The sequence below is a fragment of the Vigna unguiculata genome, chromosome 8 (genome assembly GCF_037176805.1).
Source record: "Vigna unguiculata cultivar grain cowpea cultivar isolate G323 ecotype 2 chromosome 8, ASM3717680v1, whole genome shotgun sequence".
NCBI classification, from domain to species: Eukaryota; Viridiplantae; Streptophyta; class Magnoliopsida; order Fabales; family Fabaceae; genus Vigna; species Vigna unguiculata.
Genome location: NC_140799.1, coordinates 32,305,728 through 32,333,655, shown reverse-complemented (window position 1 = coordinate 32,333,655; position 27,928 = coordinate 32,305,728). Strand labels below are relative to the sequence as shown.

General features: G+C 29.8%; 2 protein-coding genes and 4 pseudogenes across 5 annotated transcripts; 3 read left to right on the top strand and 3 right to left on the bottom strand.

Annotated features, from left to right (window-relative positions):
- Window positions 1–24: 24 nt before the first annotated feature.
- LOC114194511 (uncharacterized) lies at window positions 25–2,952 on the top strand. Of its 3 annotated transcripts, XR_014984165.1 has the most exons (4): window positions 25–301; window positions 1,070–1,148; window positions 2,461–2,590; window positions 2,686–2,952. XR_014984165.1 is itself a non-coding variant. In XM_085665599.1 (2 exons), the coding sequence occupies exon 2, from the start codon at window positions 1,143–1,145 to the stop codon at window positions 1,578–1,580; it is 438 nt and encodes a 145-aa protein (XP_085521725.1). In that variant the 5' UTR covers window positions 69–301; window positions 1,070–1,142; the 3' UTR covers window positions 1,581–1,954. The 3 variants fall into 3 exon arrangements, 1 of the variants encoding a protein (XP_085521725.1); XR_014984164.1 differs by having other exon boundaries at window positions 28–301; window positions 1,070–2,590; XM_085665599.1 differs by lacking the exons at window positions 2,461–2,590; window positions 2,686–2,952 and having other exon boundaries at window positions 69–301; window positions 1,070–1,954.
- A 3,216-nt stretch (window positions 2,953–6,168) lies between these two features.
- Window positions 6,169–7,830, top strand: LOC114194510 (pathogenesis-related thaumatin-like protein 3.5). 2 transcript variants are annotated; one of them, XM_028084781.2, is made up of 4 exons: window positions 6,169–6,727; window positions 7,015–7,282; window positions 7,363–7,426; window positions 7,520–7,830. In XM_028084781.2, exons 1-4 carry the CDS (start codon window positions 6,235–6,237, stop codon window positions 7,535–7,537), a joined length of 843 nt encoding a protein of 280 aa, XP_027940582.1. In that variant the 5' UTR covers window positions 6,169–6,234; the 3' UTR covers window positions 7,538–7,830. The 2 variants fall into 2 exon arrangements, with proteins under 2 accessions (XP_027940582.1, XP_027940581.1); XM_028084780.2 differs by having other exon boundaries at window positions 7,363–7,830.
- A 1,137-nt stretch (window positions 7,831–8,967) lies between these two features.
- Window positions 8,968–9,647, bottom strand: LOC114194738 (protein RESPONSE TO LOW SULFUR 3 pseudogene; annotated as a pseudogene).
- Window positions 9,648–12,453: 2,806 nt separating this feature from the next.
- Window positions 12,454–13,973, bottom strand: LOC146884411 (uncharacterized; annotated as a pseudogene).
- A 229-nt stretch (window positions 13,974–14,202) lies between these two features.
- Window positions 14,203–17,074, bottom strand: LOC146884410 (uncharacterized; annotated as a pseudogene).
- Window positions 17,075–21,595: 4,521 nt separating this feature from the next.
- Window positions 21,596–24,237, top strand: LOC114195061 (cation/H(+) antiporter 15 pseudogene; annotated as a pseudogene).
- The last annotated feature ends 3,691 nt before the right edge of the window (window positions 24,238–27,928 follow it).

The following is a 27,928-nucleotide window of genomic DNA, read 5'->3' as shown; positions in this document are numbered from 1 at the left end:
TGACGCGCATTTCCGGTAGTTCGTTTTGTCCTACGTTGGTGTGTGTCCCACAAGTGCACAGTGACCATCAGTACCTGCTTTCTATAAATACCCCATTCCATCCTCCTACATTCCTTGCAAATTTTAATTTTCTAGCTTTTGCTCTGCTTAGGTTCTGCAGAGAGAGAGAGAGAGAGAGTGTGGTTCAGAGAGAGATTCTATTTTTTCAATTTTTTTATGTTATCTGTTTTGGGTTTCTCTTGCATCGTTTTTGCAGGTACTGAGGAACAAGTCTTGGCAGCATAACCTTGTTGGAGAGCGTGTAAGTCCATTTTTCTTATCTGGGTTGGTCCACTTTTCGTCCTAGTTTCATCGTCTAATCATTTAACCGAATTGATTAATATTGTGGTTTCTCTTTTTTATGGTGGGGTTGAATTCGTATGTTATAGGAACAATGTTGTTGATGGGGTTTTTTTTTTTTATGTGCATGGGAATTGAGAATGATGTGTTCGCATATGTTTGTTCCTTTCACATGCTCTCTCTTATTGTTTCCTAACTCTTGTGCATTTATTCATACCTAACAGGCGTTATAAGATGTTTAAATGTGGATGGGTAATTAATTTCCACGGTGGTTGTGTTGATTGTGGTGTCTTATTTTGTTTTGGGAATCTTGATTGGCCTTGGTTTAGATCTGCCTCATTGGGATATTTGGTTGGCCTAAGTATAAATGGTGTTTGTGTTATTGTCACAGAGAGGTAGTGAATGAATATAATTTACTAATCACTTACACATTTCCTGAATTAGAAATTTAACAAAAATCATTTTTTTAATTTGCCCTTTTTTCTGAACTGCTAAATTCCATTTATGGCTTTTTGTGTTCGGTTTTCCTGTCTTGGAAGGATGTTTCAGTATGGATTAAGATCTAACCTAATTTATGAAAACAGTTTTTTTATTTGACACACGTTGAGAGAAATTACTTTATAAGATTGGTTGGTCATAGAAGGTTAAAGTCCTTACATCTCTTTAGAGTCAAGCAAGTCAGTTTGTGTTGAGTTTACTGAATTATGTGTTGTTGTGGTGGGCCCTGCAGAAAATTCAGGCAAGGCCTTCGAGTTGGGGAGTATTAGATTGGAATCCTAGAAGTTTCTGTTTAGACCGAAGAAATGGAGGTACATGGCAAACCTATGGTTGCAGCTCCTTCAAATGTTATTTATCTGTCAAGTATTTTGGGCCAAGATGGTCCAGTTCCCTGTCACAGATGCAACTGGAAATGTGAAAATGAACATGTTTGTGGAAACATGTATCGCTGCAAGCTAACAATGCTGACTCACATCTGCGATAAAAACTGTAACCAGAGAATTCTGTATGATAACCATAGCTCACTTTGTCTAGCAAGTGGTCAAATTTTCCCCCTTACTCCAGCAGAGGAACAAGCAGTGAGAGGTGTCCGCAGAAAGCTTGATGCAGAGAATTCCCCCTCTGATAGCTGCGGTTTTAAGCGTAGACGTGATGCACAATTTCATCCTTCTCCTTTCGAGAGATCTTTCACTGCTGTCGGTCCTATCTGCAGCCAAGTTGGAGATGGCATGGATATGAATTAGATATCTATTATATAACTGAAAAAGACTCTTATAATTTTTCTTGTCCCTTTGAAGTTTTTTTTTTTCTTTTTCTTTTGTCAATCAGATGAGTATCGATAACAAAACTTTATGGATTATTTATTGGTGGACATGATGTGCCCCCATCTGCTTTAGGAAGAAATCTTTATATTTCTAGTATTAATGTAATGTAGTCTTAAAGTAGCAACTGTTGAATGGGGATTTGAACAGGATCTTTCTACGCGCAACACATTTATGACACTTGAATTGACATCAGTTTTCTTCTAAATCTAGTGAGAAGCTGACTGTCATAGCCGACTACAGAATGTATTTTGGCTTTCATTGCTTGAATTCGATTCAGTCAATTGATAGATGCATACATGAGATATGTACTTAACTGTAACCCTTTATTAGCTAACCATCAAGTTACTAGTGTATCTGTGGTTAATGTACTCATTGCTATTGCTACTGTCATGAGCTTTGTACTCCTTAATTTTTGTATGAACAGCAAACAGTTATTTGGTCCATAGGGTCATATCAATAACCTTGATTTCTGTAGGCTGAGGTTCTCTCCAGTTTGCCATCTGGTGAATTGATTTTGGGTTTGCTGCTTCACTCTTCCTATTTCTGTTGCAGGCTCAAGGGAGATCATCTAGTCCACATTTTCTTTCTTCTTATTCATTTTCTGATATCTTTTTCATTCTCTGATTTGATTAAACGGTTACCTGTCTGAGGTTGCTGTAGCTTGTGCAGGTTTTGCAGCATATGCTAGGAAGGAGCGTTCAAAACATTGTCTTGCAATACTGAATTAATTTTTATAATATAGAATTGTACTATAAGATCTGTTATTGATAAATGCCTTTTTTTCCTTGAATGAATGCAGGCATTGCGACTTCTGCTCAAATCATTCTATGGTGAAGTTTGGAGAAACCAACAGTTATGGGGCTATAGAGTCTAAAGGTTACGTAGGGATCATTTATGATGCTGTACAGATACGGTAGAGATACAATCTGGTATGATGATAAAGTAGGGATGCCTAATCTTAGTTATTAATTTAATTTGAAATTATGGTTGAATTCCATTAAATGATTTAATACTTGTTTGGTAGGTAAGGTGACTATTAGCAAATAAAGGGAAACATAGCAGCAGCAGCAGCAACATCAGTGTTGAAAAATTGAACTTTGTACTCGATGATGGAAAGTAATAACTTTCGATTAAAAATGAATTTTCTTACAAAATTGGCATGTCAATGATTTCTGCCAAATTTTGTACTTTGTAATATGTACTAGTCACAGTTGTAATTAATCTTTAATTTTGTTTATAGACAGATGTAGCTTTTGTTTCTGATATTAATGAAGCTGGAGGTTGTAATGTAGCTTTCAATTTCCAACTTATCCTTGTAGTAGAGCATCCAATATATTTGAAATATGACTTGGATTTATTAAAGATAAGTTGTTATCAACAGATTAGTTGACATGTATTTAAAAAATAAAATTTAATTACTGGTTATATTAACAAATTTAACGCGTAGATTTTTTCTCAATGATATATTTCAACTTATAAAACATAAACATTTCACAAATAGTTCATATTCCAGGAAGAATTTATCACTAAACTGATATGTAAATTGGCTTGTTGTTATTCAGCATTATAATTTACTGCTAAAGATTAATTTTTGTGGATTGTGGTTGTTGTTTGCACTGTTGCTATTTCCTAGTAGCATGAATTCACCTTCTTAGGTGAGGCACTTGAACCTGGTAGAGGAAGATGAAAATGAAAGATGAAGGTTGTCTCTATGTAACTGTTTTTGTTCAAATATGCTTGAGGAAGAAGATGATGACGTGGTAGTTCTTGAATGGTCAGATTTGTGAGAAGAGGATTGTGGTATTAGCATCTCCTGTTTTTTAGCGGATGACTGTGACACGTGGTGGCATGTGGGTGAATAGACTGTGAATGCTAGAATGAGTATTTCCTAGAGATAATTTTTACACGGACATTGGCTAACATTGATTCAGGGTATATAATGTTTATGTATGGGCATTGGTTAGCATGCATGGTGTATGAAAATTTCTTGAAATGGTTTAATTTCAAGTGAAGATACTCTCTCTTATGGTGGAGTATGGTTATTGGTGGTGAAGGCAATGAAGATACGTCTATTTTAATCATGGTGGAGTTTGTTGAGTGTGATATGCATCATGTAAAGTCTCACTTTTCACTTTTCTCGGGATAAGTAAAGGAGTGAGTATTCATGGTTATATAATAGACTCTAGGTTCATGGTTTTAGTTGTCCCAAGTCTTAATACTTTGAGTTAGTGTTGACTTTCTTATACTTTTGTAATAGACTTTTGTGAGATGTAGATAAGTTTTTGCTTTGGAGATTGTGGTATACTTAGGATCAAGGGTTGAGAGTTAGATTGCGTGTTGTACAAATTTGCAGATAGTAAATATTTTCTAGTTGTCTTTTAACAATGTTCATGATTTTTTTTCCGTATTTAGAGTTTCCACGTTAAATTATGCGTATCCTTGTTAATATTTATTTCTCTATTATTTGATGATTCTTGTAAAATTAAAATACAGTGTTTTTATCCAACAAAATTAGTGATTGTGGTTTTTAGTTGAATAGAGAATAAGGTGGAGAGTCTATCAAGGGTACGAGGAACTGAAGAATAAAGAAGGCAGCATTTGAATCTGCCTAAAGAAAGAACAAGAATATTTCAACCAATTAAAACTAAGAATTAGAAAGAACTTTATAGTTTTTAATGTTTTTTAAATTTCAAAACAATTAAATATATCTATATGCACGTTAAGAAAATAATCTACTATTTTTTTTCTTTCAAGTTTTACCACAACCCTTCAAGAAACAAGAAAATATGTCTTAACATAAGATCATAAATCCTAAAAGACCTCCAAACATCATCCTAATTGAGAAACAAAACCTCCAAAAAGAAAAGAATTAGAACATGATCACTTGGAAAACTTTAACTCCTTTTTTTGTGAAATAATAGTTAAAGATGATATACAATGTAAGGAACAACATGATAATAATCTTGATCTTTCAACTTTTAAAGAACAGCGGTAAGAAATGTTTGAAAAAACACCCTGAAAATAACTTTTTCAAGCTCTGGAATGTTTAGTTCAAATAGTTTTTTAAATGATATAAACATTGGGTTTGTTGCACTAATAGTTTTAACCAACTAAAAATAAATTTAGTCCGATAAAACAAAACTATACGATGTATTTAGATTCTTTTAATCCGAGAAAACGAAACAAAGATCTTTAATTGTTTTAGTTGATTAAAAAGAGTGTATTAATAGATTAAAACAAGATAAACTATAAATTTTTAAAAAACTTAAATAAATTTAATGAATTAAAATGCTTAAATTTACAAATTCAGCAACATCAAAAATATTTTAACTGATAAAAAATTTTAACCAACTTAAAATAACTTAACTTTTATAAAAAAATATTATTTAATAGAATTTTTTTTTTTTTACATGGTTACACCAGTTGACAATCCATAAGAGGATTTTGATTGTTAAAAAAATTAACTTTGTATTTGTAAATAAAGAGAAAGATTAAAGAATAAAAAAGTAGATATAAAATGTTTTTAAAAATTTGTTGCAGGTGAAAATGATAGTACCTTTTCTAACACTTATTATATATATTTTAACATTTTAACTAAGTCTAATAAGTACGAAAACATGTTTACTTATCTACAAATCAGACGACAAGATCACCCATGAACCCAGTTTTCACCAAAACTATGTGGTTGAATTAAGTTGGCTAAATATTCAAAATTCAACATGGTCCACCTAGATTCCTTCATTATATACGCACGAATTTTCAACAAAAGCATGGACTATGAGATCCATTCCTTTTGTTAGAGTAGTGTTTACTCAAACATATTTCTTATTATTGGTAAAACTTTATTGAAATTCTCAAACAAATTTTTAAGCACAGATAAAAATTATGGGTAGAGTTTGTGACTTTAGCAATCAGATGGGTGTGGAGGTACTTTTTTCTGAGTTCCCATTGAAACAATGATAAGAATTTAGCGTGTGTTTAAAGAGAAGAAGTCTTTGGTCAAATTCAGTGCTGAAAAGCTTGTTCTTTTCTTCCATGAAAGGTGAATAGTTGTTGGTACATGTCAATTTTCTGAAGTCACTGCACAGTGGCCAAGCGTGTAGTTAGGTGCAGGAAATAACGAACTAAAAGAAAAATATGCATAATTTCGTACAGAAGTTTTCCCTTTACGTATTGCCTAGTCAATGTACTTCTGTGTAGGAGGAATCCTAGGTCACTTCTTTATGGGATCATCCTATCCTATGCAATAATGCAACAATTTTTATCACACTTTCTGACACCATTATTTGAAGGAAATTCATCATGATTCTCCTGTCACAGAGATCGCATAGATTAATGTTGTTTCCTTATTTTCTCAGTTTTCCATGAAACAGAAAAGGCAAAGAATAGCTTCTTAATTAGGCCATCCACAATAAAAGAAATGCTAAACCCATGTAGCTGGTATTGTGGCTGAGAATTTCACCAAAGCAACGTAGCACACATTCTTGATACAAATATGGGAGGAGACTACTCATTCTTGGCACATCATCAATTCCCTCAAAAACAATACAACCAATAATACTAATCATAGAAAATGCCAATAGTGGTATCATGGAAGTTCCAAACTTTCTGTGTCATTTTGTTTACTTTCTTGTCTTATTCTTTCTCTTCTATTTTCACCATAACCAATAACTGCCCTTATACCATATGGCCCGGCACACTCTCTGGTTCCGGCTCACCGCCGCTTCCGACCACCGGATTCCGGCTGGACTCCGGCCAGATGATCAAACTCACCAGTGTTCCCGGTTGGTCGGGGAGAATCTGGGCTAGGACTGGGTGCACATTTGATGCAACAGGAATTGGCAAGTGTGAAACAGGTGATTGTGGTGGAAGATTGGAATGTGATGGAAATGGTGCTGCTCCTCCTACCTCATTGTTTGAGATAACTCTTGGCAAAGGCAATGACCAAGACTTCTATGATGTCAGCATGGTGGATGGCTACAATCTGCCATTGCTTGTTCAACCAAGAGGTGTGTATGGTTCTGGAGTCTGCAATGCCACAGGTTGTGTCACAGACATCAACAGAGGTAACATGTTTTTCAGAAATGAAGTCATTTATGAGGTTAAGTGTACTTTTAGTCCTGAACTATTATAATCTTTTTAATCCAAATTCATTAAATTTCTTTAAAATGTGTCACATGTGTTTTTTTGGTATGTCAATTTAAATGTTAAAATGAAACACGTTTGACACGTAAAAAGAATTTAGCATAATTAGATTAAAAAGATTATATCTATTTGTTTTTAAAATTTGAGAATCAAAATGTATCAAAGTTTAGGTACTACAATTGCATCTCATTCATCCTAAATTTCGTAGGTTGTCCAAAAGAACTTCAAGTAGTGGGAGGAGATGGATACCAGGATGGTGTAGTTGGGTGTAAAAGTGCTTGTGAGGCATTTGGATCAGATGAGTACTGTTGCAGTGGAGAATTTGCCAATCCAAGCACATGCCAGCCATCCTATTATTCCACCCTTTTCAAGCAGGCTTGTCCAAAAGCTTATAGCTATGCATTTGATGATGCTACCAGCACTTTCATTTGCAAAGCTTTTGAATATGACATTGTTTTTTGTCCCAACACCAACAGGTATACATGTATCCACTTCCCTAAACCCTAAATTCTAACACTCAAAAACTGATTCAAGATTTTGCATTGGCACAACACAGGGCTAGAAAACCAAATGCTCCAGTTCCTCCTCTACCACCATCAATTGGATGGCCTGATCAGAAGGTTCAGCAGCAGCTCCATCATTCTTCTTCAGATATTCTCTTGCCCTTTCCAGTGACACTCTTTCTCTTTGTACCTCTCTCTCTGTGCTTGCAGCAAAGTCTCAGACACTGATATCAGCCAACACCACAAGACAATCTCACAAGTGTTTCTTCAAAGGAACACAGGAACAAACAATACAAATAAATGCAGAAATTCAGCAGAGAATGTGGAACACATGAGGATCCTGAGGAAACAAATAATGCAGAAATCACTCTCAGGGATTCAGAACCAATTGCCACCTAGATTCATTTACCATCACTCTAATGTTTAAAAAAATACATATAAACATGGCAAAATGCATATGAAAAAAATATGCCTTGTACATAATAAAAAAATCATTTTTAAATTCATCCTTTATTAATTAATTTACTGTATGTTGGTCTCAATGTTAAAGAAAGTCATGGTCTCGTATATTGCATAATTAACATTCCTCTAATGCAAAATTAGGATATGAAAAACGTTCCTGTGCATTATTCATGTGGGAGCTGATTTTTTCAGTTAAATTAACCTTAATTTAGTCCTATATTTTAACTAATTGGATTCATTTATAATTTCAAATCTACTCTATCATGACACTATTTAATATAAAAACATAAATGTAATTTGTGAAAGAAACATCCCGTGACAGTTTTTTAAATGAATATGTTAGTTCTTAACCAACAAATACCCTAGGTTTACTACAACAAATCTAGACATTATTTTAATATAAGAGTTTTAATAGGATGCATTTTCATTTGGAAACTTTTTATAGTATTAATGATAAATTAGAATTATTTCAATCTGATAATCATTTTAAAAGTTAATCTGTACGTCCAATAGTCTTATGAAGCAATATAGTATAAAACATTCATGCAAACTTTATATATATATATATATATATATATATATATATATATATATTAGTTTATTTAGATTACATTCTTTATCTCTACTTAGAGTCACCTATTTTGCTCTTTACCATATTGATAGTGACGTATTTTACATTGTTGCAAATAATGTGTGGTTATTTTAATTATTAAACCGTTCCAAACACGACAGAACTAAACTTGATTGAACAAAATAAATAGATTTCACCTTTACTTTCTGCTTTAACTGTACATTCTACATAATATCATTTTTTTTAGTCTTCTTTTTATGTTCAAAATCGTAGAAAAATGAAAAATGAAAAAAAAAAAGAAAAAGAAAAAGTTAACACAAATACAAAACTTACATCAAACCTTGAATCATACAACGCAAACGTGTCGTAGTTAGAATCGCTCAAATCCATTTTTTATTATTATTTTCTTGTTTGATTCTATCTTTGTGAGTTCAGCATTCCAACTTTCTGAATAGAAATTACCGTGTAAAATTGAAAGGAAAAATGACAATTTAACAAAAAAAATTCTAATAAACTTCGACAAACTTTGATTTAGGTAAAAAAAATATTATTTTATTATTTTATTTTTGTTAAAAGATAAAAATTAATCTATTTTACTTTGTCAATAATCATTCTCTCCATCAGATTTGAAACCTAGAATTCTCTTAATATTGATTAATTACACAAAATTTAGGAGAAAGCAGAGTAGGAACAAGAGTGTATACATACATTATTTTAAAACTTCTATCTGTTTTCTCTAAATCTAAATTAAACCCAGAAATCCAGAATCCAAACTAGGGAACTACCAAACCTTGACCTTAACCTTAACAACAGAATCTACATATATACATCATCGAATTTTACGATGGTAATGGTATCACTTCATACCGCACAGTTGCACACCGGAAAGTAACAACGACGCGATGTAGAAGAACATGCAAAGAGAGAAACTTCAGATTTATGAGGGGGAACGGAGGGGAAAGGTGGTGTTGAGGAGAGAGTGTGCTTGTGAGAGCTGATCGACGAGTGAAACGATGCGGGCGTGGTAGTCACGCGCCTGCTGCAGCGCCTCGGCTTCGAGGTCACCGAGCTGCTCGCAGAGGCGCTCCTCCGCGTCCTCCGCCACGGAGAGGCGATCCAATGCGGCGTGGAGCTGGTTCCTCACGTGGTCCTCCCTCTCCTTGCTCCGTTTCAGCTCCTCCTCCAGCTCCTCGTTCCGCTTCTTCAGCTCACTCTCCAACGACGTCGTTTCACCCTTCCTCATCATCACCTGCAATGCAGTTCTGTTTCTAACGTTTCCTCTGCTGCGATTCTGATTCCATTCAGTATTTAAAATACTCGATTGGAAGAGTTATAATCAGGTGTGTCCAGGTTCAATGAACCTCACCTTACACATTTCACAAAAATATCAGATATAAATAAACTGTTGCTCAAATTTTACTTTTCTTTTTTTTAAGAAAATCCTTTGAGACTTACATTAAATTTATACTTCATGGTTTTTTTTTAATTATTATTTATATATATATATATATATATATATGTTTACTTTTAATGCTAATAATAAATTATTAATTACATCTGATAAATGTATTCAAAATTTATCAAGTTTTGTTTTTCTTTTTTTAAATGGACCCTCGTTTTCTTGTCTATTATTTTAAATTATTTTGATGTTACAGATATTTACTTCACGAAAGGGACAAGGTATACTCAAATCAGTGTGCAACCATGTTTATTAACAAATTATTATTTAATCCATGCCAGAATGAAAAAGAAAGATAACAAAACTGGTTTATTTCTAACATTTATTTAACCTTTTTTATTGCGTGAAAGATGTTCTCCCCTGGAAAATTCATATCTCATCCTTTTCGGTATACATGTAAAAAATAATAATATTAATTCTTAGGCTTATGTGTGTTTATTAAGATTTATCTAAACAAATTTAATTTATTAGGTGGACATTATGAAGAACACTAGTGATTAATAACATATATGATGTTTAAATATGACACTAATTTAGAAGAATCTCTTAACCTTTAACTATTTGTATAATGAGATAATATATATAAATGATTGTGGAGAAAGGAGTAACGTGAAGCAACTCCTCACCTCTTGAAAAGTCAATTTAGTTTCATCTTCACCATTCTAATTATTATAAATTATTATATGATATATTATGTAACCAACACAACCTTCTTCGTTACATAATCTATTCCCTCATAGATTATCAAAAGTTACATTATTCCTAAACATATGTAAAAAAGTTAATCTAAAAAAAACTACATTATTAGTGGAGTCTCCACTAAAAAAAATCTATCAATTTTTCTAATAAAAAATTAGCATAAATAAAAACGATTTTAAAAAAAAGGAAAATATGAATATCTCTTTTGAGAAGGATAAGTTAATCTAAAGATAAACTCTATAAATTAGCATACTTCAGTTTTATCTTAATTTAATGACCAAACATAAGTGAATCATTAATCTGTGATATTAAAAGAAAAATAAATAACAAATATAAGAAGTATTCTTAGAGAGTAACTTGACTCCAAACTCTTGTAATAATTGTAAATAAAACAGATAAAGTTTAATGATACTAAGACAAGTGTGTGTGGTGGTGTTGATGGCTTTAAGCAAAAGCATGTGATTAAGAAAATCTAAAACGCAAAGGAGAAGCCACCACCCCATTAAAGAAATAATAGAGTCATAAGAGGCAAAGACACGTAATTAATTAGCATTAATTAGTCATAATTAATTTGAAATGGAGACTAATGAAATCTAATTCAGCATTCCGCTTGGATGGTCTGAGTTAACGCTGTCCAATGCCGTCCTCTAAGCTACGCTTCATTGATCAATGGGGTAATTGAAATTATAAATTAATTATTGAAAAGGAAATATATTACTATTTAATTACTGATTTCTTTTCATGTCATTCCAAAGTGGTTAGTTACTTAGGTCATGAATGCACTTAATTTAATCAACAGGTGGAATGCATTTAAACGAACTTGACCAATCACTTATTAAGGTATAATTAATGAATATTGACATTACAAAAATTTTTCAGATTTGTAAGTAAAAAATCTTTCATTGATTTCTCGCAAAATGATTTAGAAAAGAATTAGCGAGAAAATAGCAAGAACATTGAATCGTAGTTAAATTATAGGTAGTTAATTAATAAAAAAAACTATTATATAGTTAATCCTTAGCAAATTGGTTTTAATTAATCTCTGACAAACTAGTTGTAGCTAATCTCTAACAAACTAGCTGTAGCAAATCCTTAGCTAATCCCTAACAAACTGTTTGTAGCAAATCCCTAACTAATCTATAGCAAATTATTTGTAGCAAATCCTAACAATGTGGTTGTAGCAAATCTCTTACTAATCCCTAACAAAAATGTTTGTAGCAAATATCAAGTTATCCCTAGCAAAGTGGTTGTAGCAAATTCATTGCTAATCCCTAGCAAAACTGCAGCAAATTGCATCATGCTATAATATTTCATGCTCTTATTATTTTTATTCCTTATAAAATACATTTAATTATCAATATTACGTAAAAATATAATAAATCTTGCCAACCAATTTATATGAAACATGTCAAATTTTACCATATTCAAAATAGTCAAAGCCAAGAACATAATGAAAGTTTTTAGGCATCACAAATAGAACAATTGTCAACATACATGATTAAAATTAAAATAAAGCAATATCATCTTCATATTTTGTTCACCCTGTGTTTCTTAACTGACAGTGATGATGATATCTTTAAAGCAGGAAATATTTGTGTCTTGAAAAGCTCTATCTGTGTTTGCATGTGTGTATGCATTTGTTGTTATAAAAGTGTTTGCATTTCCACTTGTGCTTGCATTTGTGCTTGTATTTATGCTTAGAATTGTGTTTGAAATTGTGCATGGATATTTGCTTGTGCTTTCAACTGAGCTTGCACATGTTGTGCATGTGCCTCTACTTGTCTTGTAACTCTATTTGTAGTTGCTTTTGAGGTTTTGTTTGTAAATGTAACTGTATCTACATTTGTTGCTGCATTTGAGACATTTGTATAGCTATTGCAGTGATTTCTTTTATTGGAGGTGCATGATTTGTATTTGTGGAAGGACCTACAACTGATGAAGATGAAAGATGAATCATTCACACTGATGATGGCAAGATCCAAGCGAGGGCATTCTACCTTTCTTATTTTCACCTCCCATCTTCACCCATATTGCAGAATCAACTTTAGGATGCTTTGATACATCTTCTCCATACTTTTCTACCAAAGCACTTCCATATGATTCCTATATAATAAATCAATCATTTTTTAAGATAAAATTAAATAGCTAAATAAATATTCTTTAAAACATGTATACTTACAATGAAATTTGTTTCTTTATAGGAGATATATTGACTATCTTTTTCTTTTATGAACTTTGTTGTATAGTTCACCATAAGAAACATACCCATTGTGCTCCGTCTCCTATAAAATAATGTGTAATTCTATAGAATCAATACTATCAAATGTATATCAAAATTTATAATAAGTATGTTTATGTATATGATTGATGCACTAATGATATCCACCAAATGTATACAACATATAAGTATTATTAGAGAGTTATAAATATTACTAGAAAAAGAGAAAATGAATATCATATCATTCAAGTGTTGTCCAAAGCTTATTGACCCTCTAGTGTGCACCATAGCTTTTGGCTTGGCTACCCTATTTTTTTAGCAGCAATAGATTTCTTTTTCCACTCTTTTGTCATACATATGTCAATTAAAGCATCCCACATTTCAATCATTATTCTTCTTGGCCCAAAACCTTTTAAGTCTTCTATATTATCTAAGTTTCCCATTTCCCTTGCCTTATTCCTTGTCTTAACTAAAGAGTCAGAATAGTAATCCATGCATGTTAAATTCCAAACATTTCTTGTCGTGCTACAATCATAATTTGATGCAAAACAGTACTTATTCTACACCAATAAAAATTTAACAAAATTTTATGATAAGTAAATATAATATAATATAATATAATATAAAGATAAGAGATTATAATAAGTTGCCTTAAAATCATTGAATAAGATTTCTTTCATATCAGTAGAATAACTTTTCCATTTCTCAGCTGAATTAGGCATTCTCATCAATACTTCAAATATGATATCTTGAGTCACAAAATCTGGAACAAACCTTCTCCTGCATGTTGAAATAATCATTTTACAAACCATAAATTAGAAACATTGATTGAATATTTGATTGAGTGTACTTACAATTTGCTAACCTTTTGTACAAATATGACAAGTCTCCTATGAACTTCATTGTGAGAATCTACACTTCAAGGATCTTGAGTAGGTAGGTCATCAAATGTTGGATAAACATTTCATTGACCACCATCAAACACTAAAGTGGTGGGTGGTGATTGATTGCCACGGATTGAAGTAGCACCTAAAAAAACACATTAAAACAGAGAAATTGATGTATATTATATTATATTACAGTAAATTAAGATTTAAAAATTAAAAAGTCATTCAACAATTATACCCGATGATTGCAAAATAAGATCTAGTTCAGGAGGGCTAATAGGGCATTCAATAGGCTGAAGTTGACTTAGAGTGCAACGACTACCTTGGCCTCTACCTCTTTCTCGAATAGTCATTTCAATTCTTGCCATAGAAATATAATTTTGATAATATTGTTTAAATGTAGCATAATTGTTCAACATGTTAAACGTATATAAATTGTTGAGTTTATTGACATCTGAAGGAGTCATATTCTTAGCTAAATTCAAACTTTGAAGGCTAGTATAGTTTGATAAAGAGAGTGGAATTGAGTATGATAAGTTGTTCCTAGTTAGATAAGTTGTAATAAGGAAATGCAATCCATTTTCAGGCCAAAAGGAGTTACTGCTTTTTATTTTTTACAAAATTGAAACTATAATCACTATAAGATAATACAAACCATTCTTCATCAGATTCATCTAACTCCATGTTTGAATCATCTAAATCATCCAACTTCTCATCTTCATCCATGAACCCATCATCCTCATTGTGTTTATTGTTGAACTGATCATGATTTACATTTTCAATTGAATTATGTATATCATCCATATTTACTTCTTCCATTGGGGCATGTGCATCAAGTAGTTGTATGATCTCATTGTCAATATCAATATTATGCGTTCCTATGGACCCATCATCTTGGAAATAATTAATAGCAATTTTCACATTTGAAAAATCTTCATCATTATCCATTGTCTCAACCATAAAAAATTTTACTCTAACCTTGCAAGTTGCTCACCAATCTAGTATTTCTACTCCCATTTTGAGGATATTTTATATAATAAACTTGTTGAACTTGTCCAGCTAATACAAATGGCTCACTTGATTTATGATTGATATCAACCAACCCTACATTATCAACTTTAACACCATTGACAGAGTCAAACCAATGACAATGTAGAATAATCACTTTTTTTCAAATCCAACATATTATAATTCTAATATCTCCTCAACAATATCATAATAGTCCAAATTATTTTCACCATATATGTTTCCTCGAACACATATCCCACTATTCATGGTGAACTTATTACGTATATAATCCTTTGTATGGAATCTATATCCATTAACGATCAAATCATTATAAGAAGTCACAACCTTCAATGGATCATAACTTATCTCTCGAATCTTTTGATCTTGAACATGACCGATACTAACCTATGAATGATTGTAAAAGTGAAAACACATAACTATATCATTATTATAATTAATGAATATTAAATTGTACATTATAAATAGTATGGGAGAGACACTTAATGTTTCAACCATGTACTAAAATCTCTATCTCGAGCTATGAGTATTTCATCCTTAAATATATTAAGATTTCTTTCTTTTAGTGAATCCTTGAATTGTCTAGTGATACACTAATTAATAACACAACTAATATAATTATGAAATGCTTAAACATAGAAGTTAGGTTAAATTACTCTTTTAGTCCTTGTATTTGTCAAGTAGTGTCAAATTGGTCTTTTAGTTTTTTTTGTTTGTTTCAATTTGATCCTTTATTTTTTTTAAATAATTACATTTGATCCTTGTCGTCAATTTTGACCAAATGTGTTGAAGTCAACGCCACATGTCAATTTATGTTTTTTTTAATTTTTTAATTTTTTTAATTTATTTTTTATTTTTTTATTTTTTACATGTGTCACTCCATAGTTGTGCAATGTGTCAAAATGATTCAATTGGTTCCTATATTTGTTTTTAGTTTCAATTTAGTCCCATTTTTTGTAAAAGTGAAGCAATATTGTCTCTCCTTAAGTTGAGACTCAATTTACTTTTTGTATAAATCTTATGATGATATTCTTACTAAAATTGATATTTTTATTAAATATCAGTACAAAAATTTTAAAACAAACTTTTAGATTTTAGTTTTTAGTTTTATTATTAAACAAAGTTAAACCACAAACATAATTTCAATAATTAACCATTTTGTCATATATATATATAGGCATCAAGTGTACCATAATATACAAACTTAGTGAAGATTAAAAATCAAATAACTGGTTATATATAAATTTAGGAACTAAATTTCAAGTTCAAAACAAAACCAAAGTTTAAAGTTTTGTATAGAATTTAAAGTTAATTTAAAAATATTTCTAGAAATATTTAATAAAAACATTGATGTTAGTAAGAATATCACCATAAGATTTATAAAAAAAAAGTAAATTGAGTCTCAATTTAAGTTGGGACAATATTGTTTCATTTTTACAAAAATTGGAACTAAACTGAAACTAAAAACGAATATGGGGAGCAAATTAAATCATTTTGACACATGACACAATTGTGAGGTGACACGTGTAAAAAATTAAAAAATATAAAATTAAAAAAAAGTTAAAAAAATTCAAAAAAACCAAAAATTGACACGTGGCGTTGACTTTAACACTGTTTGGTCAAACTAATTGTAAGAACCAAATTGAATCATTTTTAAAAAAATAAGGACCAAATTGAGACATAAAAAACTTAAGGACCAAATTGACACTACTCGACAAATACAAGGACCAAAAGAGTAATTTAACCTAAAAATTAAAAATAAAACTTATTGAAGATAAGATTCTATTTCTTTGGAATTCACCAAGATATGTCTCAGAAATATGAAGTTCATCATCTATTAAGAATCTATATTGACTTTTACCAGTAGGGCGACATAGATGTTTAAAAATAGACAATTTGTCTTCAATTTTTTGCTCAACACCATCATCAATATGAGGAGCATTAGCGTGCCTTGTTTGAATTCTTGGATCAAAATATAAGGAAACAGTTAGAAATTTCTTCCAAAATATATGCTTCACAAAAAGATCCTTCAACCTTTGCCTTATTTCGAACCTTCTTTTTCAAGTACAACATACATCTCTCAAATGGATACATCCATCTATATTGCACAGGTCCTCCAACCCTAACTTCATATGGGAGATGTATTACCAAAAGTTCCATTGAGTCAAAAAATGTTGGTGAAAAATTTTCTCAAGCTTGCAAATTGTTTCAATGATGGAAAGTCTAACATTGTCCATGATAAAAACACATATTCCAATTGCACAAATCTCTTTGAAGAACAAACTCATTTATGTTAAAACTTTCCATACTGGCCTTGGCAACATGTCATGAAATGCCAAAGGAATAAGTATTTGCATAAAAACATGACAATCGTGACTCTTCATTCCATATATGTTTCCTTCATCTAGATTAATACAACATGATATGTTAGATGCGTACCCATCTGGAAACTCCAGTTGTTTTATCAATTCATACACCTTCTTTCTTTATCAAAATTCAAGGCATATGTTGCCTTTTGTTTTTTTATACTTTTCATTCTCAACTATTAGTTCTAACCTAGGATGTTTACATATCAACTTCAAATCTTGTGTTTCATTTTCATTGTCTTTTGTCTTGTCCTTTTATGTCCATGACGATGTTGAGCACATTGTTAAACACATTCTATTCAACATGCATACCATCCAAATTATGTCGAATAAGATTGGTGGACCAATGAGGCAATTCCCAAAAATATGTTTTTCTTTAGCCAGTTATGAGTTCTACCAAAGTTAGGTTGCTTTAGCTTGGTTGATTTCAAGCCAAAATTAAATTATTGAAGTTTATTTACTTTGTTTAAGATATCTATACCACTCAAGTGTCGTGGAGGTAAAAAATTTTCTACCACAAACTTCTTAAAAGAGTATCAATCATGATGAAATGGATGGTCAATTGGCAAATGTTGACGATGACAACCAAACCAACAAGGTTTCCTACCATACTTCAAAGAAAATGATTTATTATCATACAGTACGAACATGTAAGTCTCCCATGAGTGCTCCACCCAAACAACATTCCCTATATGCAGGAAAATCACTTATTGTCCACAACAATGCAAGTATAATGCTAATTAATGAAATCATTCAAAATACAGCTAAGAACATTAATTAGTTAGATGCTCAATGTTAATGTGGAAAAGCAAACATCATTTAAGTACCGATAATATTACATCAATAGTTAAACCTTGAAAACCTAATCAAATGGGGTAATTGATCAAAGGTTCATAAGACCAAATTTTGTACGGATGAGAACAATCGTAAAATAGTCAAAAGTAATCATACCAAGATAAAATTATAACGTCACATTATCATGGGATAGTTTTAATTATAGTCATTGTCATGACTTGAGAATGTAAGGTTGCCTATTCATACAATGTTTGGTAGGTTTTTGTTTTGTCTGACACCCTAACATTTGACTTCAATATGATGTTTGGTACTACTGGCTTGCTCCAATATAATCACTAGTTCTGTAAAGTTTAATGGAAATAATTATGTTGACTGATTTACGAAGTGAACAACCTAAGTTAAGGCTATCCAAAGTTAGTAGTGAAATATTACAAGGCAAAAATGATAAATGTGGAATAAAAAAGCAATAAAATTCTACCATTAGATGAATGAATATTTGAAGTTCTTAATCTCATAGGAATATCGAAAAGGGATATAGTAGTGACCAATGGCGGATCTTGACCAAAAGTTTTGGAAGGGTCAAAATAATATAATTCTTTGATCATTAGATTTTTGGATCATTAATATAATGTTTCAAAAAATAGTTCCTCTAAATGAACAATTTGATCATTAGTATAATATTTTGAAGAAGTATACTTTATCTTGTTTTCATCTTTGAGAATAGCTTCCATTTTATCACTTATAAACAATGAATCTATTCTTTCATTCTTTATCAATATACTTTTTTAAAAAAATATATTAAAAATAATTCATCATAATCCAATAAAAGATTAAAAGCCGTAATTAGTAAAAGAAAAATATGTTATAGTTAAGTCACAATTAAAAATTGGTTATGAAAAAACACTTAATAAATTATTTTTTCTTCTATATTCATAAAAAAATGAATATACCAAAGGCTCTTGAGATAAGAAAAAAAACAATGTTAGTTATTAAATTAATATTTCATTATCAAGTAAGATAAAAGAGAGTTACCTTTTTTTCTTCAAAAAAAAAAAGACAAATGAGAAATGAGAAATGAGAGAAAAAATAATGAGTTTATATCTAACTCCCCCTTTTCTCTTCAAAAATAAAAAGAAAACATATAAGAGTTAGAGATGAGTACAATTTGTGTAAAACTAACAAGACAGTGAGAAAGGAAATAAAAAAATATATTAATAAATATTTGGTTTAATTATTGTTTTGGTTCTTGTTTTCGTTCAAAATGTTAAATTGGTCTTCCAATGTTTTTTAGTCTCAATTTGGTTCTAAATTTTGAAAAACAAATTCAATTTGGTCATTTTCATAAAATTTCTTGAAACAGATAAATGTTCTTTCATTAAAATTGAAGCAGTTAATAAAGATGGTTTGTTTTGTTGGTGTATTTAACATAATCTTAGTGTCAATCTTGATGAAAATCCTTGATCCGCTTAAATAAATTTAACGAAAAGGACTAAATTGCATCAATATTTTAAAACTCGGGACCAATTTGAGACTATAAAAAACTTGAGGATCAACTTGACATTTCTAGACGAAAACGGTGATCAAAAGATTAATTAAACCTAAATATGTTTATTCTTTATTATATTTAATTTTATGTTTCATTATCTATTAAACATTAATTGTTGTGTTTTATAAAAGAGTAGAAAGACAAACACTTTAATTTCCATTAATTTCTAAAATATACTACCTATAATTTAAAAAAAATTTTAAAATTTCAAAAATATATATAATTTAAAACAAATTTCAAAAATATTTTGGGTCGTGGCCCCTTCCAACCCTTACCATGATCCACCACTAGTAATGATCTATGTACTCATGTTGTCAAGAGTATTTGGTGCTTTTTATTTTTATAATCATTAGTTTATAAGTTTATCGTGGAAGGCTTTGAGTGTTCCTTGAAGAAGAATTGTACATAGTCCAAAATTTTAAGATAAATCAATTTAAAAACATTATGTTGTTCTTGTTCTTTAGAAGATTTATTGTTAAACATTATACTACTTTTGCTGGAAAGTCTCATGCTCCCTATTAATCTCCCATTTAGAACCTATATCTTATTTTAGTTTAAACTTAAGATGTTTAAAAGAAAAAAAAAATGTGATCTTAATTTGATTTGCTCAAATATAATGATGTCATAATAACTTCACCTACAAAACTTATCTCAAAGTTTTGGAAAAATTATAAAACTTTTACAAATGGATTATATAAAGATTGCTTGAAATAAACTAATTCATTGAAATAGATTTTAATCCATTTGAATAAATATCTTAATGGAATGTCTTGTCTATATTTTAATCCATCCATTAAAAGCATTAAAATTTGAAATATAAGTGTACTTAATCCATTAAAACAATATGAAATTTAAAACTTAAATGTTCAAGTAAAATAGTAAATTTAAATTATTAAATTATTTTTCATTTCAAATCCAAAAAACTTAAAAGAACATTTTAATAGATTAAGTATATTTTAATCTATTAAAATAGAAGTAAAGATTTCAAACAAAGTAAAATAATTTTCAAATAAATTGTTTTCTTTCCCTATGTCAGATAAACATAAAGAAATCACCTAAACAATTTTAACATAAAGTTATCATCAATTGCATTAAATCTTCAAACTCTAATGTTGGGAGTGAATAACCACAAATCCAATCCAACCTAAATCATACTCAAATTTAATTTCAAAATTTCATCTCACAATAATATGTAATTATGAATAATTATATTAATGAAAACACGTTTTATATAAACTATTGACATTTTAATAATTTATGTGAGCACTATATTACTTTTGTTTTCTTACAATATAAAGTGCACCCTATATCTAACCTTTTATAGATCAAAAGATGAAAAATAAAAAATTCAAAAAGTCTTTTGAATTCTGTAAAGAAAATATATAAATAACTTAAGGCATCTACTAAAATATTCAATAATTCTTAATTGGGTAATTTATCTTAAAATCTATAATTTGATTGAAAATTCATTAAACATTAATTATGTTTACAAAATTAATTTAAAATTATTTAATATTTTATTCATATGCATTAAAATTAACATGACATTTCTATAAAATACGAAAAATATGAATATATTTAAATTATTTTTAATATATTTCATTTTTCTCAAATTCAACACTAGAAATATTAGCTTATTAATGAGGTAAAAATTCAATTCACTCTTGACGCTCTCTATACATACATTTGAAATCTAATTAACATGAAAAATGCATGTTATTGTCTTTGTACAGAAGAGGTTGCATACTTGTTTTAAAAATTATTTACTTGATTTTTTCGGCTCACAAAAAACTAAAAACTAATTCTTGCATGTTCTTTTATATTAAGGAAGATATATAACTACATGAGCTATCAATAGGAAATTAAAATGATAAACTATTTTCTATAAACAATGATAACTGATTTTTAATAACAAAATATTAAATTGAGATATTTAAGATTTAAAATATTTTATAAAACATTAATAAAGTGGTTGTATAAAATAATAATGCAGGTATGTAACTTTAGAAAATTTTGACTATTTGTTGTGTCCAACAGAAAATGAGACTAACCATAAAATAAGATAAGATAAGTGTCACCATAAATAGATATGTATAGGTGGCATTTATGTTGTCGATGATGTATAATGTAGTTACATACCAGTAATGTGTTTTAATCTTAAGTTCTATGAGAAAAAGAAAAAGTATATAAAGGTTGAAAGCACCATAGTAGAAGAAACATCGAGAGTAAGTGTATCAATTACAAAATCAAAGGAACAATGACAGAAACAATACCTACATGTTACAACGTATCTATAGTTAATCATAATCAATTTTGGAAAACTGATAAAGTCCTGAAAGCAGAGCTCCCTATTCTGGCCATTCAAATTTCTTTTGTTGTTGTGTTATCTCGTCTATTTTCCATAATTTACAAACCTCTGCATCAAACTCGTCTCATTTCACAAATCTCAGTAAGTAAATAGTCTTGAAATTTTTTTGTTTATGAAAATTATCTCAAAATTTCTGATAAATGGCATTCTAACAATTTAATGTGTGGGTCTTCTAAATTATAATTATGTAGGTTGGTTTCCTATTGACACCGCCATTACTTGGAAGATTCACAACAATTTTTGAGTTCATTTTTCCGGTAAATGGGATTGTCAACGTTGAGATCCTTTCCCACATTGGTCTCATTTATTATGCATTCCTTAGTGGATTGGAGATGAACTTAAATACCATTCTAAATGTAAACAAGAAAGCTGCAAGCATCGCAATTGCCGGGATCGTCTTTCCCATTCTCGTTGCACCATGCTTATATGCTTTGTTTCGAAAAGTTTATGGACATAGTATGATGTTTCCCCTTGAAGAAAGTACAAATAATGCTTATATACTTTGGACTTTAATTCTCACTGTTACAGGTTTTCCTGTGGTAGCACATACACTTTCTGAGCTTAAGCTCCTTTATACTGGTCTTGGCAAAGAGGCTTTAACAGCAGCCATGATTAGTGATACCTATGGTTGGATTCTTTTCACTTTATTTGTTCCATTTTCAATTAACGATAAACGAGCTATCTACACTGTGTTATGCACGATAATATTCATTGTTGTGTGCATCTTTGTGGTACGTCCACTCATTCAATGGTTTATTGATCGCAAGGCAGACAAAGATGAATGGAATGATAACCAATTACTCTTTATAATGATGGGAGTTTTGGCTTGTTCATGTATTTCAGATTTTCTTGGTTCACATGCCATTGTTGGGGCTTTTGTTTTTGGATTAATTTTACCTCATGGGAAATTTGCTGAATTGTTCATGTCAATATCAGATGATTTTGTTGGTGGCTTTTTAGTACCCCTCTTCTTTAGTGGAACTGGGATGAGACTTATGTTGATTACAATTTTCTCCCAAGAAAGCTGGCCCTTTATAATTATGATTATACTCTCATTGTGTGCTCTAAAGATTTTAAGCACTTTATTTGTCACCTTTTTCTTTGGTATGCGTATTCTAGATGGTTTGGCCTTGGGCTTGATTTTGAATAATAAAGGCGCCATGGCATTAATAATGTTGAACATTGCTTGGGATAAAATGGTATTGATCTATTTAAAATGTTGTATTCAATTACTTTAGTTTCTTAGATATACAATTGTAGACTAATCCATAAGTTCTTGTGATGTGTTATTGCAGATATTTTCTGTACCTACCTATGCCGTTATAACTTCTGCTGTTCTTCTGATGACCATAGTTGTGTCTCCTGTGATCAATGTCGTCTACAAACCAAGACAAATATTTGAACAAAACAAGCTAAAGACCATACAAAAACTAAGATTTGATGCAGAGCTTCGAATTATAGCATGTGTTCATAATACTCGCCAAGCTGCAGGCATGATTAGCATAATTGAATGTTTTAACGCCATAAGAGTTTCACCTGTGTATGTTTGCGGCTTGTACCTTGTCGAACTTACTGGACGTATTGCTGCCCTAGTTGCTGCACATATAGGGAAGCCTAGTTGCCAACCTGGAGAACAAAACCTGACTAGGTCACAAGAAGAGTTAGAAAGCATTCACAACACATTTGATGGACTTGGAGAGGCATATGACGCTATTAGAGTTGAGACTTTAAATGTGGTGTCAGCATATACAACTATTCATGAGGACATATACCACTCAGCAGATGAGAAACACACAAGCTTAATTCTTCTTCCATTTCACAAACAATTAACTTTAGAAGGTACTTTAGAAGTAACCAGTGTTGTATACAAAGATATAAATCAAAATGTAATGCAAGGTGCTCCTTGCTCAGTGGGAATATTTATTGATCGCGATTTTGGGTTAGTTCCCAAAATGAACCTTCATATTCGTGTGGTCTTTGTTGGGGGCCCTGATGATCGTGAAGCCTTAGCCATTGCATGGAGGATGGCAAGACGTTCAGGAATACAACTCTCAGTGGTTCGAATTCTTCTATTGGGTGAAGCGGCAGAAGTAGATGCTTCAATTCACGATGAAGTACAAGGAATATTATCTACGGTAATAGATACAGACAAACAAAAAGAGTTAGATGAAGAGTATATAAGCACATTCAGACTTACAGTAGTTAACAATAACGATTCGATATCCTACTCAGAGATTGATGTTCATAGTGGTGAAGATATTGCTGCAGTCCTCAATGAGATAGAAAAATTTGGTTGTGATATTTTCATAGTTGGACAAGGAAATTGTAGGAACTCTAAGATCTTCTCAAATTTGTTGGAGTGGTGTGAGTGCTTAGAACTTGGAGTTATAGGGGACATTTTGGTGTCAAACAACTTTGGTTCACGTTCGTCTGTGCTAGTTGTTCAACAATATGGATATGGAGGAATGGATTTTGGAAATAATCTTAACCAGAAGGCCATTAATCAAGACATGTTTGAGTCTGTTGTCTGAAGACAAAATAAGCATGAAGGTTTACAATGAAGTACAAGGATTTAAAAGAAAATGTTTTCTTAGTTTAATGTATATCAATTTATAGTATATAAGTGGTTGCAAACCTTACTTGATAAACTAGTTTTGTAAGATTGAATTAGACTTAAAATTCACTTCTTAACAAATGTTATTATTTGCTCAATATCATATGATTTCTTCTATGTTTAATTTTTGTTTACTTTTGGTTTTGTATAATTTTATATTCCTTAATTAAACTAATAAACGAATAAATTTCACTTTGCTTATATTTCTTAATGTCTTTTTGAATACTAAATTTAATTATTTTTTAAAATTCGATTTTTCTTTCCTTTTTTTCCCATTAATATTTAATTGCATTTTTTTCTTTTCACAAAACGTTTTTCTTTTTATTCGGTAAATACATGTATTTATGCATCCTTATTCAACTTAGCTTGTAACTTAATTTGGTTTTAGTTTTATCATTTTCTTGTTCTCTCTTATATTTGTATATACTCTTTTTACTTGATCACATGAATTTTAGTTTTACATACTTGAACTAACATACAAAGAAAAATAATAATGGTAAATTAATGAGATAATACCCTTTTTATTTTCTTCTACTATCGATGACATCATTTGCTCAATTAACGATATAATGACACTAGAAATAGATATGTATAAGTGGAATTTATGTTGTTGATGATGCACTGTTTTGTTACCTATCGATAATGTGTTTTAATCTTAGGTTTTATGTGTAAAAGAAAAAAGTTATAAAGGTTGAAAGCACCATAGTAGAAGAAACATCGAGAGTAAGTGTAACTTATAATATCTTTATAGTATCTTTCTTCTTACGAAGTAACACCCATGTAGGAAGCTATGTTGTGAATTCTCTTTAGAAAAGTATTCCTTAGTATTCAACCTTTGTTTTAGTTGTAGTAAGAAGTTATGGAAAAAATATTTGAAGTTCTTAGTCTCATGGAATTATCGAAAATGGATATAGTAATGACCTATGTACTCGTGTTGTAAAGAGTATCTTATGGATTTTGTTTGTAATCAATGGTTGATTATGGAACCCTTTAAAAGTTGCTTAAAGAAGAACTGTACATAGTTCAAAATGTTATGATAAATCAATATAAAAAACATTATGTTGTTCTTGCTCTTTAGATAATTTATTGTTAAACATTATAATAATTTTGCTAGAAAGTCTCATGCTTTATTAATCTCCCTTTTAGAACCTATGTGTTGTTTTAGTTTAAACTTAATATGTTAAAAAGAGAAAAATGTGATCTCAATTTGATTTGCTCAATATAATTATGTGATTAAGTCAATATAACATCTCTAACAAGTCTTTTTTTCACTTGAAAAACTTATCTGAAAATTTTAGAAAAATTATAAAACTTTTGCAAATGGATTATTTAAGGGTTGCTTGAAATATCTTGCATATATAGTTGTAAGTTTAATGAAATTTCTTGCCTAAATATTTTAATCCATTCAAATAAATGTTAATCCATTAAGATCATTAAAATGTGAAATTTAAGTGACTTAATCCCTTAAAGCAATATGAAATTCAAATGCTTAAATATTAAAGTAAAATAAAAAATTCAAATTATTAAAATATTTTTCATTTCAAATTCAAACAACATAAAAGAAATATATTTTGATCTATTAAAATAGAAGTAAAGATTTCAAACAAAGCTAAAAATGTTCAAATAAATTGTTTTCTTTATCTATGTTAGATAAACGTAAAGAAATCACCTACAAAAAATTTTAATATATAAATTATATTCTACATATACAAGTATAGTATCATAAGTTATCATGAATCGCATCAAATCTGCAAACTCTAAATTTGTTTGAAGTACCCTTCACTACAAAAAAAAAAATAACGTATTTGCGACAGAAGAAAATACAAACTAATTTTCCTAAAAATTATCCTTTAAATGTGCTTCAAGCCATGATCTTCATATCCTTTCAATTTCCATATGTTTGTAGCATTAAAAGCCTGTAATAGATTTGATCTTCCAATATCTTACTTTTTGCCTTTGTCATAGGTCTTTTGAATTGTAAAGGAGGTTCATCTTCAAGTTCATCTTGTATGGAATCTAGGGGTAGTTCTCTATCATTCTCTCTTTCTTGAAGAGAATTTGTCTTCAAATTCGTAACATAACCTTGCTCTAGATATCTCTGATACGATCCTATCCAGGAAATTCTTTTTAAAAAGAAGGGAATGATAGAGGACTATCCCTAGATTCTATACAAGAAGAACATGAAGATGAACCTTTGAAATTCAAAATACGTATGACAAGGGCAAGGAGCAATAGATGGGAAGATCAAATCTATTCAAGTCTTTTGATGCTACAAGCATTTGAAAATTTAAAGGATATGAAGATCATGGCTTGGAACACATTTGAAGGATATTTTTTAGGAAAATTAATTTATGTTTTTGGACTTTGAGTTTTCTTTTATAAACTAGTTTATGTTTTTATGTATTTGGACTCGGGCCTTCTTATAGGGTTTCCATGTTTTTCTAAACTTATGTGTCTATATATAGAGGTACCAAAAACTGATGTAAACATTTTTAGTCATATATTAAATTTTATTTCATTAAAGAAAGAATTCTCTTTGTTCTTGACTTAGGTCTCACGTTTTTTTTATCAAAAATTAACATCTTTGTGACAAATTTTACTTGACTTATCAATATGCTAGATTGTCATGTCCTTCATCCCTATCTTATTTTGTGTTATTCTTTGATGATTTATTTTTGTCATCTCTCTAAAACATTCAAATTCAGAAATAATCGTACTTTTTGCTGGATAAGATCGTATCAAGAATTAAAACAATTTTATGTTTTTTTATTTTATTTTACTCATGGATTAATTAATATTTCACACTGATTATTTTTTCCTCCTACCTTTCACTCGTACGTAAGCCTCTTAATGAGTAAGTCCTTCCTTATTTTTTTTTTTCTTTATTCAAATTATCATCACCCGTGGGTATTATCGTAGGTAATACTAATTTATTTACGAACTTTATTTTATGGGTAATTGTCTTAGAAAATTCAGTTTCTTTTTGTTAGTGAAGAAAATAAGAACAAACAAACCTAGGTTTAGATTTCACTAATGAGAATGAATAAATAGGGAAATCTAACTTTAAGTTTAGATTTCAGCAATCAGAATCCCGAGAATAAATGAGGTCTAATGTTCAATAATGAGTTTTTTACATAAAAATGGGTCACTCTGATCTATTTATTATAAAAATTATCAGTTTATTAATTAATTATATCGTAAGGTAGTTTACGAACAATTTGACTTCTCTTTATTTTTTTTAATTTTTATATAATTTTTAAAGTTTTATATATTTTTTAAAACTTAATTTTTAATAATTTGATTAAAAATATTTTAAATAAGATTTTATTAAAATTTTGATATTTTAAAACTTAATATTTTAAATTTTATTATTACATTTTATTATAAAATTTACAATAATAAAATTTGATTAAAAACATTTTAAATATAATTTTATTAAAATTTTGATATTTTAAAACTTAATATTTTAAATTTTATTATTGCATTTTATTATAAAATTTGATTATAAATGATTTAAATAAAATTTTATTAAATTTTTTTTGAAACTTAATATTTTAAATTGTATTATTACATTTTTATTATAAAATTTACAACAATATTTTTAATCA

Coding starts and splice junctions, on each gene's coding strand:
- LOC114194511 (XM_085665599.1), top strand. CDS start 1,143: ATGGAGGTACATGGCAAACCTATGGTTGCAGCTCCTTCAAATGTTATT.
- LOC114194510 (XM_028084780.2), top strand. CDS start 6,235: ATGCCAATAGTGGTATCATGGAAGTTCCAAACTTTCTGTGTCATTTTG. Junction 6,728..7,014: donor TGTCACAGACATCAACAGAG/GTAACATGTTTT, acceptor TAAATTTCGTAG/GTTGTCCAAAAGAACTTCAA. Junction 7,283..7,362: donor TTTTGTCCCAACACCAACAG/GTATACATGTAT, acceptor GGCACAACACAG/GGCTAGAAAACCAAATGCTC.